This window comes from Haliaeetus leucocephalus, unplaced genomic scaffold, assembly GCF_000737465.1.
Source record: "Haliaeetus leucocephalus isolate CR32 unplaced genomic scaffold, Haliaeetus_leucocephalus-4.0 Scaffold848, whole genome shotgun sequence".
Classification (NCBI taxonomy): Eukaryota; Metazoa; Chordata; class Aves; order Accipitriformes; family Accipitridae; genus Haliaeetus; species Haliaeetus leucocephalus.
This window is the reverse complement of record NW_010973284.1, coordinates 12,829,037-12,842,879: the sequence shown is the minus strand read 5'-3', so window position 1 is coordinate 12,842,879 and position 13,843 is coordinate 12,829,037. Positions and strand designations below refer to the sequence as shown.

The window sequence follows — 13,843 nt, the reverse complement described above, 5'->3', positions numbered from 1 at the left end:
TGCCCGTATGTGGCCTGTAGCACAGGTAATTCTGTGAATCTTAGTTCTGATGCGCCTTTTGTACTAAAAACACTTTCACTGGCTCTTCTGACTGATTGTCTTCTCTGATTGACAATCACTGTCACTAAGACATAATGTAACTTGTGCTTATATGCATACATGCTTCTGTACACACATGTATAATGACATATAATCATCTTGGCATTTAATCATTCCGGCATTTTCCATTAGATGCATTTTACAGGTGGGAAAAACAGCAGCGATTTACTGCATTGATAGGAAATGTGTAACTTTGCCAGGGAATGTAGAAGTTACTGAAAAATGCACCTGCCATTTGGACACTTTTTGAGTGCCGTTTGACAAGGAGACAGGGAGTCTCCAAATAAGTTCCATTCTCCTTGCAGTTTTCTTCCTGCTTTTTAACTTTTGCTCATGGGATTCTAAAAAAAAGCCTCTCTAATTGCAACTGGTAGTTTTTATTTCCTTCTGATGTTACTAGATAGTAATAATAGTACCTCAACAGCAAATTGGCAACTACAACTCAGCATCTCCTACAGTATATAGCGCTCACTGTATTAATTCAGGCATTTTTCCTCTTTAGTCCTCAAAATGATACATATATTTTTACCTTTGTGTCATAATTTTGTAGGCGTCTGGAAGGAAGCATTCTGTGTTCTCCATCTGGAAAGGGTCAGCATCACAAATCTTGTCATCTGTCCGTCCATAGTTAGCACTTTCTATCATAATAACATCGCTTCCTGGACACCGGAGGTCAATGGAGTACCCTTCGCAGGAGAGCTCCCTCCTAACCAAACCAAACGGTAGCGCTGCTCGGCTGAAACCTAAAAAAAAGGAAAAAAAAAAAAAAGGGAGGGATTGATCCTAAAGGACATATTGCATTGGACTATTCTTTTTCTGTCACACAAGCACTAACTCTCAGCAGCGTGCTAAAGGAAGTACACCTTTAAACAGTGTGACCTGGTACCATGTTAAGTGAAGCATCTTTCACGAAACTGTCACATCCCTACACCACTGCTGCCGTGTCCTTAATCTGGGAAAGGAGGAAATTCCTCTTCGCTTCTTCTAACCCTTGCCAGGGCAGACAGTGGTGCCTGTCTGCATGGCTACATTGCACGTTACTGTTCCCACCTCTTTTTCCTCTGTTTCTCCCCTCTTTGGAACAGTCAGACGGGCTGTGTCTGAAAGTGGGAAGGAGCAGAGCAGGCAGGATTTGCAAATGCAGAAGTGAATTTAAAGAAAATAAATTAATGAACCAACAAAAAAACCAAAGCCATAGTTCCAACTTCATTAGTCTTTCTTAATTTTTATCTTCCTTTCTCCGGGAAGAGTTGGTTTCTTCTGCTTAGCTATTTTATGTCCCCAGCACGGGCATGTTTGTGCCTCTAGATCTAATACGCATGCCTGATACGTTACCTAGTTGAACTTCAGTGCTCCTTACTGTGCCTTTTACATAAATTAAACCACAGACAGGTTAAGATTTTGAACAAATATATAAATGATCAATACCGCAAACTGTAGATGTGTACTGTATAAAATCTCCCTGTCCCTCCCCAAAATTATATATGTTTCACAGAATTGTCATTTTTAACATGTTTTTCTGCATGAGAATTCCTAAAAATAGGTAACTTCTCTAATGAAGTAGTATGAAACACTTCAGAAACAAAACAATGGTTCAGATATTCATCCAGATGTTGTCTTTTACAGACACTTCTTTATGCAGAAAATACATTGCATCAGAAAAACATATGTGTATACTACACTTTCTTGCACACAGCTACTAGTAGATTATTATTAAACAGTATTTCTGTTTCTTACAAAATGTGTGCATTACTGCCTTTTGGAAGACAAGCTGGGTAACATGGTAGTGTTAAATACCTTTTTCTTTAAAATAGTAAATCCTTTCTGAATTTTCAACAGAATTACAGATAATTCCTATTTTTAAAAAAAGTCCTCCCAATACAGTAGCACAAGGCCATTAATATTTCAGTGCAGGCTGCTGGAGACAAGTTGTGACAGCAAAGAAAACCAGCTAGTAAGTATGAAAAGTTGGAGCTCTATGCTGTTTGGAAGGCAAAGAAAACAAACTTTTCTTAAAAAGTATGATGCATTAGAAGAGGCAAGGAAGTAAGGATCTAAAAAGATCAAGAACAACTTGAGATAACCCCTTGATAGTAAATTTTCACACGAACCAGAGGCTGTCACTTTTTCTACTGAATTAATGATCTGTGGATTAAACCTCCTACTGTATGAAGATGATTATCTGTTAGGACTGCAAAAAAGAGCTGTTGATAAGGACCATGCCGGCGTCGGAGGCGGCTCCCTGGCAGCCAGAGCCCACCTTCTGTCCCTCCTCTACCTGCACCCCCCCGCCTTCCCCTGTGCACCAGCACCAGCTTGTGTCCAGCCTGTGTAGTGAAGTGGTGCAAGGAGCTGGTCTGACTCTGACCTCCCTCTGCTGCAGAAGAAGCGATGAGGTCTCAGAGGAGCAGGCCTTCGGCTGGGCAGGAACCGACCCCGGCACAAGGGGAAGGGGAAAGCCAGAGGGCAGCAACTGGGTCTGCCTTTACTTTACATTTTGTGGAACCATATCCTACATGAAACCAGTACCGTTACTCTGCCAATATGTTTCAGTAATTTTTAACAAGGGAAGAAGCCATATTGCTGTGGAAAGCACCACAGTTCCATCTCATATTCACTCCTGGCCGTCGGTTTGGCTGCACATACCATGCGCAATAGCGAACGCTATTATTAGAGGCTTGCTGAAGTATCATGAGCTGAAAGCTGGAAAGAGCTAAAACACGAATCCATCACATTAACACCCTACGTGTTCCTCCCATGCAGCAAATTAATACAACGAAGACAGAAGCTGTTCACGGCTCAGTGAGGGCGTGAAATGGGCACAGAGAGGGGTACGTGCAAAGCCCCCACCACATACGCATACAGCAGCCCCTTTGATTAATTACCGTCACGACAGCCACGGTGGGACCAAATATAATGCTGCTAGTGACTGCCGTTCCTACATCCTACCACTCCCGTCAAATTTAATGCTGTCCACATAAAGCTTATCCCTCCAGCTGGTGGCAATGGAGCCCGTACCTCCTGCACTCCGAAGGGCTTCCTCCGGCGCGCAGCACCGCCATGGCCTGGCCAGGGGAGTCCGGCCCCCCCCCCCCCCGCCCCAAACTTTGGGGTTTCGATCAGCAGGGAGGGGAAGAGCACCTTCGGCTGTCTGCAGGGGATTTGGGGAGAAGGGCGGGCAGGCAGAGGCGGTACAGGCGGTACGTGTACGTACAGCGGGGTACGGTACAGCCGCCGAGGTGTCGGTGGCTGCGCACACAGCGCGTGTGCAGCAGCAGGTCAGATGTATGGATCGTTATGGGGCCAGGGCTGACGAACCCGCACCGAGCTACCCGTGGCAAGCGCTGAACCCTTACGGCAGATCCTGCAGCACAGCCTCCACTTCTGCTAGGAAATACCTTGAATTCAAATACAAGACCTCCGCAGTTTGTTACAGAGATCAGCCGCCTGCAAATCTTACTTCATCATCTATGGCAACTGCTATGAGTACTACGAATGTGTTTTAACCTGCAATTTTTCACCCTGCAGGCATCCATGAGAAGTTCTGTATTAGGACAAACATTAAAAATACTAGAGCAAGGTTAGATCACTTCACAGGCAACGGAAGACACACCTGAGATCGTAACGTAGGTGTTACATTGCAAAAGCAGCAAGCAATAAAGCAAAACAATGCAGCATGCGTTCGGTGGGGAGACTGCTCTAAGGAATCTCTATGGTGCAGAAAGAATTTTAACTAACTAAAATAAATAAATTTAGAGTCCACCAACAAAGCTGCTGTGATCTTTATGCTGAAGCTTTATTTGTAATCTTTTCCTATCAACAAAGAAAAAAATAAGCGTATCAACAAGCAAAGTGTAATTCAATCCATCTTGCAACCCTGACATTCGAAGAAAGAAGTAGTGGGAGGCCCTGTGAGCAAAAAATCAATATTGCAGCTTTGTGCCGTGCAAATGTGAATACTGCCAAATAGCAGTGCTTAGGGTAAAATGAACTGTTTTGCTCCATTTTCTCCTCTCTGAACAAATGATTTTGAAACGACAGCTTTTTTTGGAGCTATAAAACGTCAAGCAGTAACTCCCTGCGCTTTAGGCAAGTGATTGGAATAAATACCTCTCGGCAACAGGTGCAATGACTTAGGACTGAAATTCATTTACATTCAGGAGATAATTCCTGATAAACAGATGAACTGCCACAGGATAGAAGTTTGAACGACCGGCATCTGAATGCTACTGCCTCCTTCCACATCATTCCAGGGCTTTTTAGACCTAAGTATGTGGCTCTGTCAATACTGCCGTCACCAGTAACTTTGCATCTCCAATGCAATGCCTCATGAATATTTTCAATACTGTATTTTCTAACCAACCTGTGTTCAACCTGCTGCTTGCCTTACTGTACCTTGCATAAACCTATTTTGTTTGGCTGTCCTCCTGCAGCTGAAATCAACATTCCCTGTCTTCCTGCTAATTGCTTCAAGGCAAACTGTGCCATGGATGACACCGCTCCTGCTGTCTGCCACCCAAGAATGCAAAGTGCTTCCCGATTGCAAAAACCTTTCTGGTGCCCGGGCTGGGACTTCCAGCACAACCTAAACATTAACTCAAGTAAGCGTCTATTACCAAATGCAACATATGCTGTCTCTGAATCATTCGCGTTTGTATATATTAGTGTTGTGTGGGGGGTGGTTTTTTTCAGAAATGGAGGATTAATACCTAATGAGAGAAAGAGAGTGGTTTCTGTCCTGCTGACCATTTTGATTATAGAAAAGCTTCCTGGCAAACATATGTTTCCTGCATGTTTTATCTGCTCACAAATTAGTTGAGTACAGGCTCTTTATTGAAAGAAGAAAACAAACTGCTCTTGCAAAATCCCATTTCTGAGAAAAAAAGGTAGAGTGGATTTTTAGTGGTAATATACATTCTTTAATGCTTTATTGATCAATCCATGTAGAAAAACACACAGGGAAAAAAATCTAAATGCAACATCACAAAGAAGGATCTTTCCTCTTATACTTTAGTCTATGAAATGAAAAAAACCAAGACCTATGAAAGAAATGTAACTCAGAACCATGTTTCAGAAATATATTAAATTCACATTTGGCTTGAAATTGTTATATATAAGTTTTCAATGCCTTATTTACCATTCTACTGTCTTGGTTCCTTCATAGGAATGATTTGTCTTTAGAAAGATAACCTAAATTTGTCAAAGTGCAAAGAAAAGTTAATAATTCACAGCATCCTGCCCACTAGCATACCATCTTTTTGAGCTGTCAATAATAAGTGAGTGTGCTAAATTTGGTAGATAAAAGCAAAAAGGCACCACCACATTTGAATGTTCACCCCATACAGAGGAAAAACAGTGGAATGTAAACAGGCTAACATCAGTAATCCTCAACATCAGAGGCAAGGAACCTTTGATTAAAACTTAAAGCACAGAGAAAGTCAACATGGAAACATAAAATTATTTCAAAGAATGCAGATACTGGAAGAACTGAGAATCCAAAACAAATCTTCACAGAAATAAATATATATGTCTCTGCAAGCAAGGAAATATTGCTTCTTGTGTTATTTGGCTCTAACAGAAAGGTCTTTTGAAAAGAGCGCATCTTTTCAAACAGAATGTTTACAGTTGTCTCTTTCACAATCTCTTTTATTTTACCAAATCATGCAACATGATGATTCAAGTTCTACACAAGACGAAGTGATGCATCTTGGGCAGCATTTCAGTAATATATGTTCAACAAATGCAAAGCCCGATGAAAACTGTGCTGCGAATCCTCTCCCTCTCCCAGAGAAGTGCGTACATGTGTGCACGGAGGGTGCACAGAGACAGCTGAACGTACTTTGCCATCTGAAAATCATGCAAATGCTCAACAGGGGCTCCGCAAAGCTTTTGTAACTCCGCAGAAAAGCCTCAGCATCCTGCAGTTTCTAAAGAATCCCACGAACTCTGTCAAGGGAGACTTTTCTCTCTGTTTCTCAGCACTGTATATATTTCACACGGACAAGCATGTTATTTTGTTAAACAGCTGTTAAATTATCCAATCCTGGTCAACAGATCACTACCAACTACTACAAAGATAGAGGCAATTTAAATGACAACTGCGTTTTCTAATTCTATCTTTGAAGGAAAAAAGTCATTCTGGCAAGCATGTCTATTAAAAGATTACGTTGACACAGTAAGAGCTTCTGATACTGCACAGAGGTCTGGAGTTCACAGCACTCAGCTCTTCTTTCAGGGAAACACAGCAGCCAGCGCACAGCCAGCCCGCGCTGCAGCCCGGCAGACAAAACCCCACTGTTCGCCTGGCGTAAAATTAGGCAGGAAGCGATCATTTAAAAAACTGTTCTCCTACAGCTGTATTTTTTGCCATTTTAAGTGTATGCTCGTTATTTTCATTTAAGATGCTGGAAGTAGGGGACATCTAGAGAAAAGGGATTATTTAGTGAAGGAAATCTATTTTCTAGTAAGGGACATCTTCCTCATTTTTCGTAACTCATTCATAAAAATGGAATTAATTCAAAACAAGGTACATGAAAGCATGCTCATTATTCGAACTTTAACGAAGAGTCCCTAAGTCCTAAGGAACAGACTTGACCATTTAAATTACACTGAAGGAAGGCAACTATTTCATTGAATAAATTAACTGTAAGGGGTGATTTTTTAACACTGGTTTTTAGAATTCTGTTTCTCAGATATACCATTTCATATTTTAATTACTTGGCTGAAATCTGGAAGCCTGTCTCTTACAAAATAGAAATAGGAATTGATATCACTAGAAGTTTTTAGAAATATTAAGTAACTAACGATGGCTTCTTATAAATTTTTTACATGTTATTAGATTGTGATTTAGTCTTTAAAAAATTTAAAATTTTAAAAATCTTTGTCAAATTTTAATGTTTTTCAAGACTCAGTTTGAGCAGCAGAATTACAACTCTAAGTAATTTTCTGTAATTATATACTTAATATTCAGTGTACATAAATATAAAGCACAGTATGTCTGATTAATGAAATTCAGGACAGAAGCCTGAGTTACACCCTCTGACTCACACCAGGACGGGTCCTGCCTTCCAGGTTTACTGAAACTTATTACAATTTTCCTTTTACGTTTTCCAGTCTCCATGCAATTTGCAAAAATATCCCTGTGAGGCTCTCTTCAGCAAAAAAAAGAGTCAGGGCTTACCTGATTTTAGCACCTTGTTGAATGATTCTGCAAAACCTAAAGTGAGCAGCAGCATCTCAGCCTCTTAATGTAACAGCGTCGATCCTTCCTGTGTACGGCTGGCAAGGATCTCATTTAAATTCTCCTAAACAGCTCTCACCCCTCATTCGAAAGGGTGAGAATATGTCTCTCCAAGGTAGCAGAATTAAGGAGTTTTTTGGATTGTGTTTTTGTTGGCGTTTGCTTTTTTTTTTTTTTTTTTAAATTGCAGGAGAGAAGAGTGCTATATTGACAGACCTGTAGACCGAAGTCCTTCAATCGTCCAAACCAAGAACAGCCCAGACAGCAGCCATGCATGCATCCCCACATTTGTCCATCATGTCTCAACCCTGTTTTGAAGGAATCGCCACTATGGGAAAAGAGATGGTTTGGTCTTCATGCCCATTTAATCCTTCACCTCCCTGCTGAGGCTGCCGCAAGAGTGCTAATTAATGCTAAACTGTGAAAACGGGCTTCTGCACTTTGAATCCAGCCACACTGAAACTGGATAGAAACCACTAATTCCTTTAATGAAAGTCGCCAACCCAGAGCATGGTTCCTGGCAGCATTTTAGCAATGCCTACATATGGCAGATGGAAACCATGTGATCTAAACATGAAAGTCTAAATATCTAGTGTAAAAATATGCGTGTTGTTCAGTTCTCACTTAGAACTAAATTTTGTTCTCATATGCATGCACCTTTCCCATTCCTTTCAGTGGGAGCTGTATGCATGAGAGCAAAACTTTGCCCTCTTGATCTAAAATTATCCCAGTTTGAAACAGTATTCATGTGTCAATGATATTTCTTTTCTTTTGCCAGCCAGATGTCTGTTCTCAGGCTGCAAGAATCTCCTTCCTTTTTTCCTTCACATCATAACACTCTTGATCCTCTGCCAGCTCGCAAAAAGCACTCTGCCCTTTTCTTTCTTGCCGTTTAAATATATTGCATCTTCAAAATTTCTCAAGGCAAATAAGTCCCATGGTCTCTGTAAATCCCCCTCCTGGAGATTATCTCCAGTTTACCAACTGCGAACTCTCTGAGCACACCACCTGTCAGGAAGGAGAAGCTTCTGAATCAGAAACAACCTCCAAAACACGGAGGTAAGACACACAAAGGCTGATCTGTCAGAAATGTTGTGTCAACAGGATTTCCCGTTGAATTATTTCCTCTGCACAGGATACTGGTAGCAGGATAAAAATAAATATTCTTTTATTTTCTATAAAAATGTATTTTGACAACAATTTATATTTCCAGTTCTATCATTTTTGATTGGAAACCATGCATTGAGAAGGGGCAGAGGAAGAGGAAGGAAGAGGAATTTCCATCAGCAGTATTCAGAGTGAACAGCTGTCAAAAGAAATATGCTTTTATTCCCATCTCTAAGAAACCCAAAGCCTTGTCACCTCAGAGGCTGATAGAAACCATGCAGAGATGTACCATTTCCTTGGGAATATGTGAATTGGTGAAAGTTAAATCATTCCAGCGGGTGACATGTTGGGTGCCAATAATAACCCTTGCTGTGCACAGCGCCTTCTTAAACTGGTTAGACCCTAAGCTGTGTAAGAAAGCAAAACATTTAATCTCACTAAAATGTAGAAACTGGACCCTGATAATTCTGGCTCATTTCAAAGAAAATGTTATTCTACAAGTGCCAGAGTTTAAAATGCCAAATACAGGCCTAGTGCTAAAAAAGTATCACAAATTTAATCAAAAATATTGTATGATTGCTACCACATGGTAATATTTGAGATTTTCTTGTTTACAAACAGCATATATATACATTAGAAATGGCATCAAAAAACAATGTAAGAGTTCATATACTCTCTTTTGTTTCAATAAAATGATGGAATGGAGTCAATTGTCACAGTATAATTTACAGAGGAAAAATTATGTGGTTAATTTTAATGACAGCAAGCCACTTAAAGAGTGCTTATGAGTATGCAAATAGGACAGCAATCCCTCTTCTCATTCAATATAGCTTCCGAAACATTTCTGAGGACTCGGGAGTAGGAAGAAGAAGAACCCATGGAAACATAGAGGCTCAAGATCCTGCAGATGAAGCTGCTAGGCCAAAATACACAGTCATATCTTTTGAAAACAAGGAGAAGAGCAATGTGATGAATGTACTTTAAGGTAAATGTGCCGTCACTTCAAATATTCCCACAAATAGATACAAGACGAGAGTAGCTAGCAATCTTGGAAAATGCCTGTCAGAGTGAAAGGCTTTCTTCCTGACTTTACCTTCTATGAAATATTTGTGGATTTCTAAAAGACTATTATAGAGAGGAGAGGGATATACGATACATAGTTTTTACAACATACTTAAGGTTCTGGCACATTCCAGGAATCATGGAATAATCCTACACAGATACTTGAGAGCATCCTCTGAACGGTAAGTTGCTTGAAGAAAGGAAAACTATTTAATTATTTATCAATAAATAGGTAATTTTAAAAGTCCTAAGGAATATATGCAGTTCTAACACGCTCCCTGGGCAGCAGGGAGTAAGAGTGGCAACAGAGGTACCATTCCCAGGATAAATAAAGGAAATACACACCTCTGCTACCCTGTCAAACTGCTGTTAATCACCTATAAAGGAATTGCGTATCCATATGCCTCACTGCAAATACGAAAGACAAGGGAGATAAGGTGACAGGACAGCTAAATTCCACCTGGACTCAAATTCAGGGCTTCTGAATTTGGATTCTCATTTCTAATCCTGCAATTTGTGTCCCCCTCCCAAGTGTCACAATGTGGATGCAAGAACGCTCTCAGCTTTTAGAGAACCAGCTAATGAGTGTGCAAATGAAATAAATGAAAAATCAGGATCCCTGTAATCTCTCTCTGAGTACTAAGACAGAAAGTAAACAATTTTCCATAATTATGTGATAAGAGTTCCATAATTAATGCTATTTACATCAGAAAGTAAAAAAAAGGTATGAGTACACACTGTAACACAACACAGAAAGGAAAACTTTGCATTTCCTAATTACTTCTATTTAGAAGCAAGCATCTAATAGCTGAAAGACTGTGCTTCCAAAGTTGTTCATTGATCTTAATACAACCAATAATAAAGGAAAGGACTTGGAAAGCTCCACACCAGAGCAGAGAAAAAAATCATCGCTAGGTGCTCAAGTAAAAGCTCAATAACCAGCAAGACGGAGGTACTGCACCGTTGCTACAGATGTGGAAAGTAATTTCCTCAGTAACTAATGTTTTTTGCATACTGTGCATAGGTCGCAGTTTCCTTTTAAAAAAATCCTTCCCTACGTGTCTAAAGCAAGTTAGACTTCAGGAGGAGGCAGCTGTGAAGTATAAAAGATCTGATTGCTCCACGTTTTTCCACACCACCTAAACCGACACTTTCCCAGCGAAAGCGCCGTGTTCTCCCGATACATTATTTAGGTGTACAAACAGGCGGACGGCCTCTGCAAGTCAGAGGGGACGGCTCCTGATCTAACAGCCGGGTCGGGAGGGAGCGTGGGGCTGCCCAGGAGCTGGGGGTCCCGCGGGGCTGCCGCCTCCTTGCCGTCCCCGAGCAGCGAAGCCAGCCTTGCCCGGCAGACTGCCAGCCTCCGCTCGCACCCACGGGGTCCCTCCGCTTGCCCATCCATTTAGAGTGTTGTTTCTTCTACAGCGGTGAGTCTTATTAATCAAGATAATTTCCAGAGCGAGCTCAGAGCGTGATCAAAGCGGCCGTTACGGCAACGTAATTGAGGAGGGAGTTGTTAATCTGCCGGGGATGCCAAGGAGGGAAGGAGAAGGTTAGGGGTGTCCAAAGGAGGCAGGAATGAGCAGGTGTTAGGGTAACTATTTAAATTAGGCATCCTGACATAATCATTTATAACAGAGGCTTCAGACTCCCTGGAAGGCACTGAAGCTGCATAGCCTATCTATTCTACTCAGTAGGTAAGCTGCATTTCTTTTGGTACAAACAGCTATTTCAGTAAGTCTGCACTACCGCAAAGCAAGCTGCATTTAATGAAACTGTTCTCTGCAATTTACACAACCCCACAGTACTGCTGCAGTGCCTTTTCCGTCTCTGCCACTGCTGAATTTGAAGTCCAGATCCTTACCGGGTTTCGGCAATGTATGGGCCACGTTATCTTTAAATCTACAATAAAGACAATGTTTGAACTCCAAAACCAAAAAGAACCCCATTTTTCATGACAGTTTTCACATAGACAAGCCTCTAGAAGATTACAAGGGTACTTTATGAATCAAATGCAAAATACAGAAATAGCATCGTCTCCCACTGAAATGCTGTCATCTCTGAAGGATGTGTTGAGATCCAACATTATACAACTCTTCATAGTAGTAATTTTGTAGTATTTTATCTACTTGAAAATAATAGGGAATTTTAGGTAAGCAGAATCTTAATTACCCCAATTAAGTTCTCATCCTGCATCACTAATATCATCGGGAGCTCTGTCATTAACCTCAATGAGTGCAGGATAGATTCCTTAGAATTTAACCTGGACACTCAATATTCTTGTTCTAATGAAAAATGCATTAATGAGCTTCATTAGACTACTCCATTTTAAAGAAGCATCTTCAGCAGTCAGTTTCCCTCAACAGCCTAATGGGGCACTGGTGCATTAGTGAGGTAGGACTTGACACAAGAGTGTTTAGGTCACTTAAGTCTTTTTATTGACTCAATGAGCTTCACGTTCAGCCCACCAAGGGAAGAGCAACACCTATTGACTCACTCCAGGAACTCCCTGCGGTAAAGATGACAAAATGTGTGTAAACTTCTGAAATTAAAACTGGGGTGGTACAGCTGAAAGACTATACGTAGTGAAATAAACACAATTAAAACTAAAATTCCTTCCTATAATTCAAAAATAACACAAATTTTCTACATCGTCTGCACGGAGGATCGTCAACCCATTTGAATCACTACCTTTTTTCCAGTCATCTACTGGGACACGTTATAGGAAAACTAGTGATCTTCTGTGACCTTCATTTTATTTTATTAAATGCAGCAGACAGCTCATGCTGAATACAAAATAAAAAATATGCAACCCGGGAAAGTACTTTAAGAAAAAAACGCCCTTTGGAGGACCCAATTTCAGTCTTGATATATAATGTCACAGATTTGCCAATGACATTTGAATAAAAACCGCTATTATATATATTATTGTGTTCAAAATTCTATTCTGAATTACTAAATTTAGCACAGGCCCTGTAGATCATGATTCAGTCAATGCTTTATAAATGTGGGAAATACGTATCTGAAATACATGTGAAGTTAGAGCAGGCCAACTACGCTTCCCATCTTTAGCCACAATTCAGGAGAGGATTTCTGTTTCAAATAGCTATCCAACCGGTAGTAGTAAAAAACCTCCCAAATATCAAAATACAGTCTTTGTTTATACAACAGTGGCTGATGTATTGCTAATAAAGCCTTCAAGGAGAAAATAACGTGACTTGCCCAAGCAAGGGAAACTGGCACTTGTATAATACGGTTTTATCTTTCCCATAGCTGTAAGGACAACTGAGGAGTATCACTTGTTGCAGTCCCTCGCCTTTGAAAAACTGGGGGGAGGGAGGGTGGACGGGGAGGTGGTGAGTGCAGATGTCCAATATCCCTGCCAGTAAGCGCAGATTAACAAGTCTTCGCCCAACATAATATCCATTGAATTTCAGTTAACTGCTGTCTGAGCAACCTGCCTAAAATTCCAAAGGCTAAACGGGGAGCCTAATTTGTAGCTGGTTTAGAGCCACATCAGTTCGGGATAGGTGTAGCTGCTCGTAAGAGTAGTGTAGGGGTAGTCAAATTTGGAAGGGAGGGGACTGATGGAAATCCCTCTCCCTAATTAAATCAGAGAATGAGAGTTTGAAGTGGTAAATAATAAATCACAAAGAATCCTCAATCTGGTTGTCAAGGAAACCAGTATGCCTCTGCCATAATTGCTGTGAGCCCAATCTTGCCCTTTTTGACATCAAGCCTTATCATGCATTCTGGTCAGAGACTGAGAAAGTAGCTTTCCCATTCCTCTCAGGCAGCCCCGTAAGTCGCAGGGAGCCTGCCGGAGCAGGGCCGCACCGCCGCGGCGCTCAGCGCCGGCCGCCTCCTGTCTGCGGACGGTCATTAGCGAGGGAGCTCCAGTATACTGCCGTCAACTCTCACGATTGGAAATGGGACCGACCGGCTGGATCGTGGCACTGGGAGAAGGTCTCAGCAGCTGTGTTTATTAGAAAGGCATTCCTAATTTACTGCTGCCAACATCCCGAGCCTGGTTATCTCGGCCTGTCACAAGTCCCAGGAGCGTGTCGCTCCCCTGTGCTCCCACTCCCCTGAGCACGTCCTCCTGGAAGCAGGAACCGGCCATTTGTTTTACTCGTGGACGTGTAAGATGCTTAGGAAAGAGATGAACAGGGAAAGGGAAGTACAAGACAAAATAAATGCTTTCAAAAGCACAACAAAACAGATTAAAGATTGGCTCCGTGCCAAGTCATTCAGATTGCTGACTGCATCATTGTCTTTTTCCTCTGCGATGATAATTACCTTTTATAAACATATCCAAACTTGTTTTTTCCTTCT

The 13,843-nt window shown here is 41.3% G+C and overlaps 1 protein-coding gene across 3 annotated transcripts in view; it reads right to left on the bottom strand.

Annotated features, from left to right (window-relative positions):
* LPHN2 (latrophilin 2) overlaps positions 1-13,843 on the bottom strand; it is a 128,087-nt gene that overhangs the window by 71,133 nt on the left and 43,111 nt on the right. For all 3 annotated transcript variants that reach the window (XM_010582561.1, XM_010582560.1, XM_010582562.1), the window contains exon 2: positions 629-842. In XM_010582561.1, the coding sequence (XP_010580863.1) occupies positions 629-842 (214 nt within the window). The remainder of the gene's footprint in view (positions 1-628; positions 843-13,843) is intronic.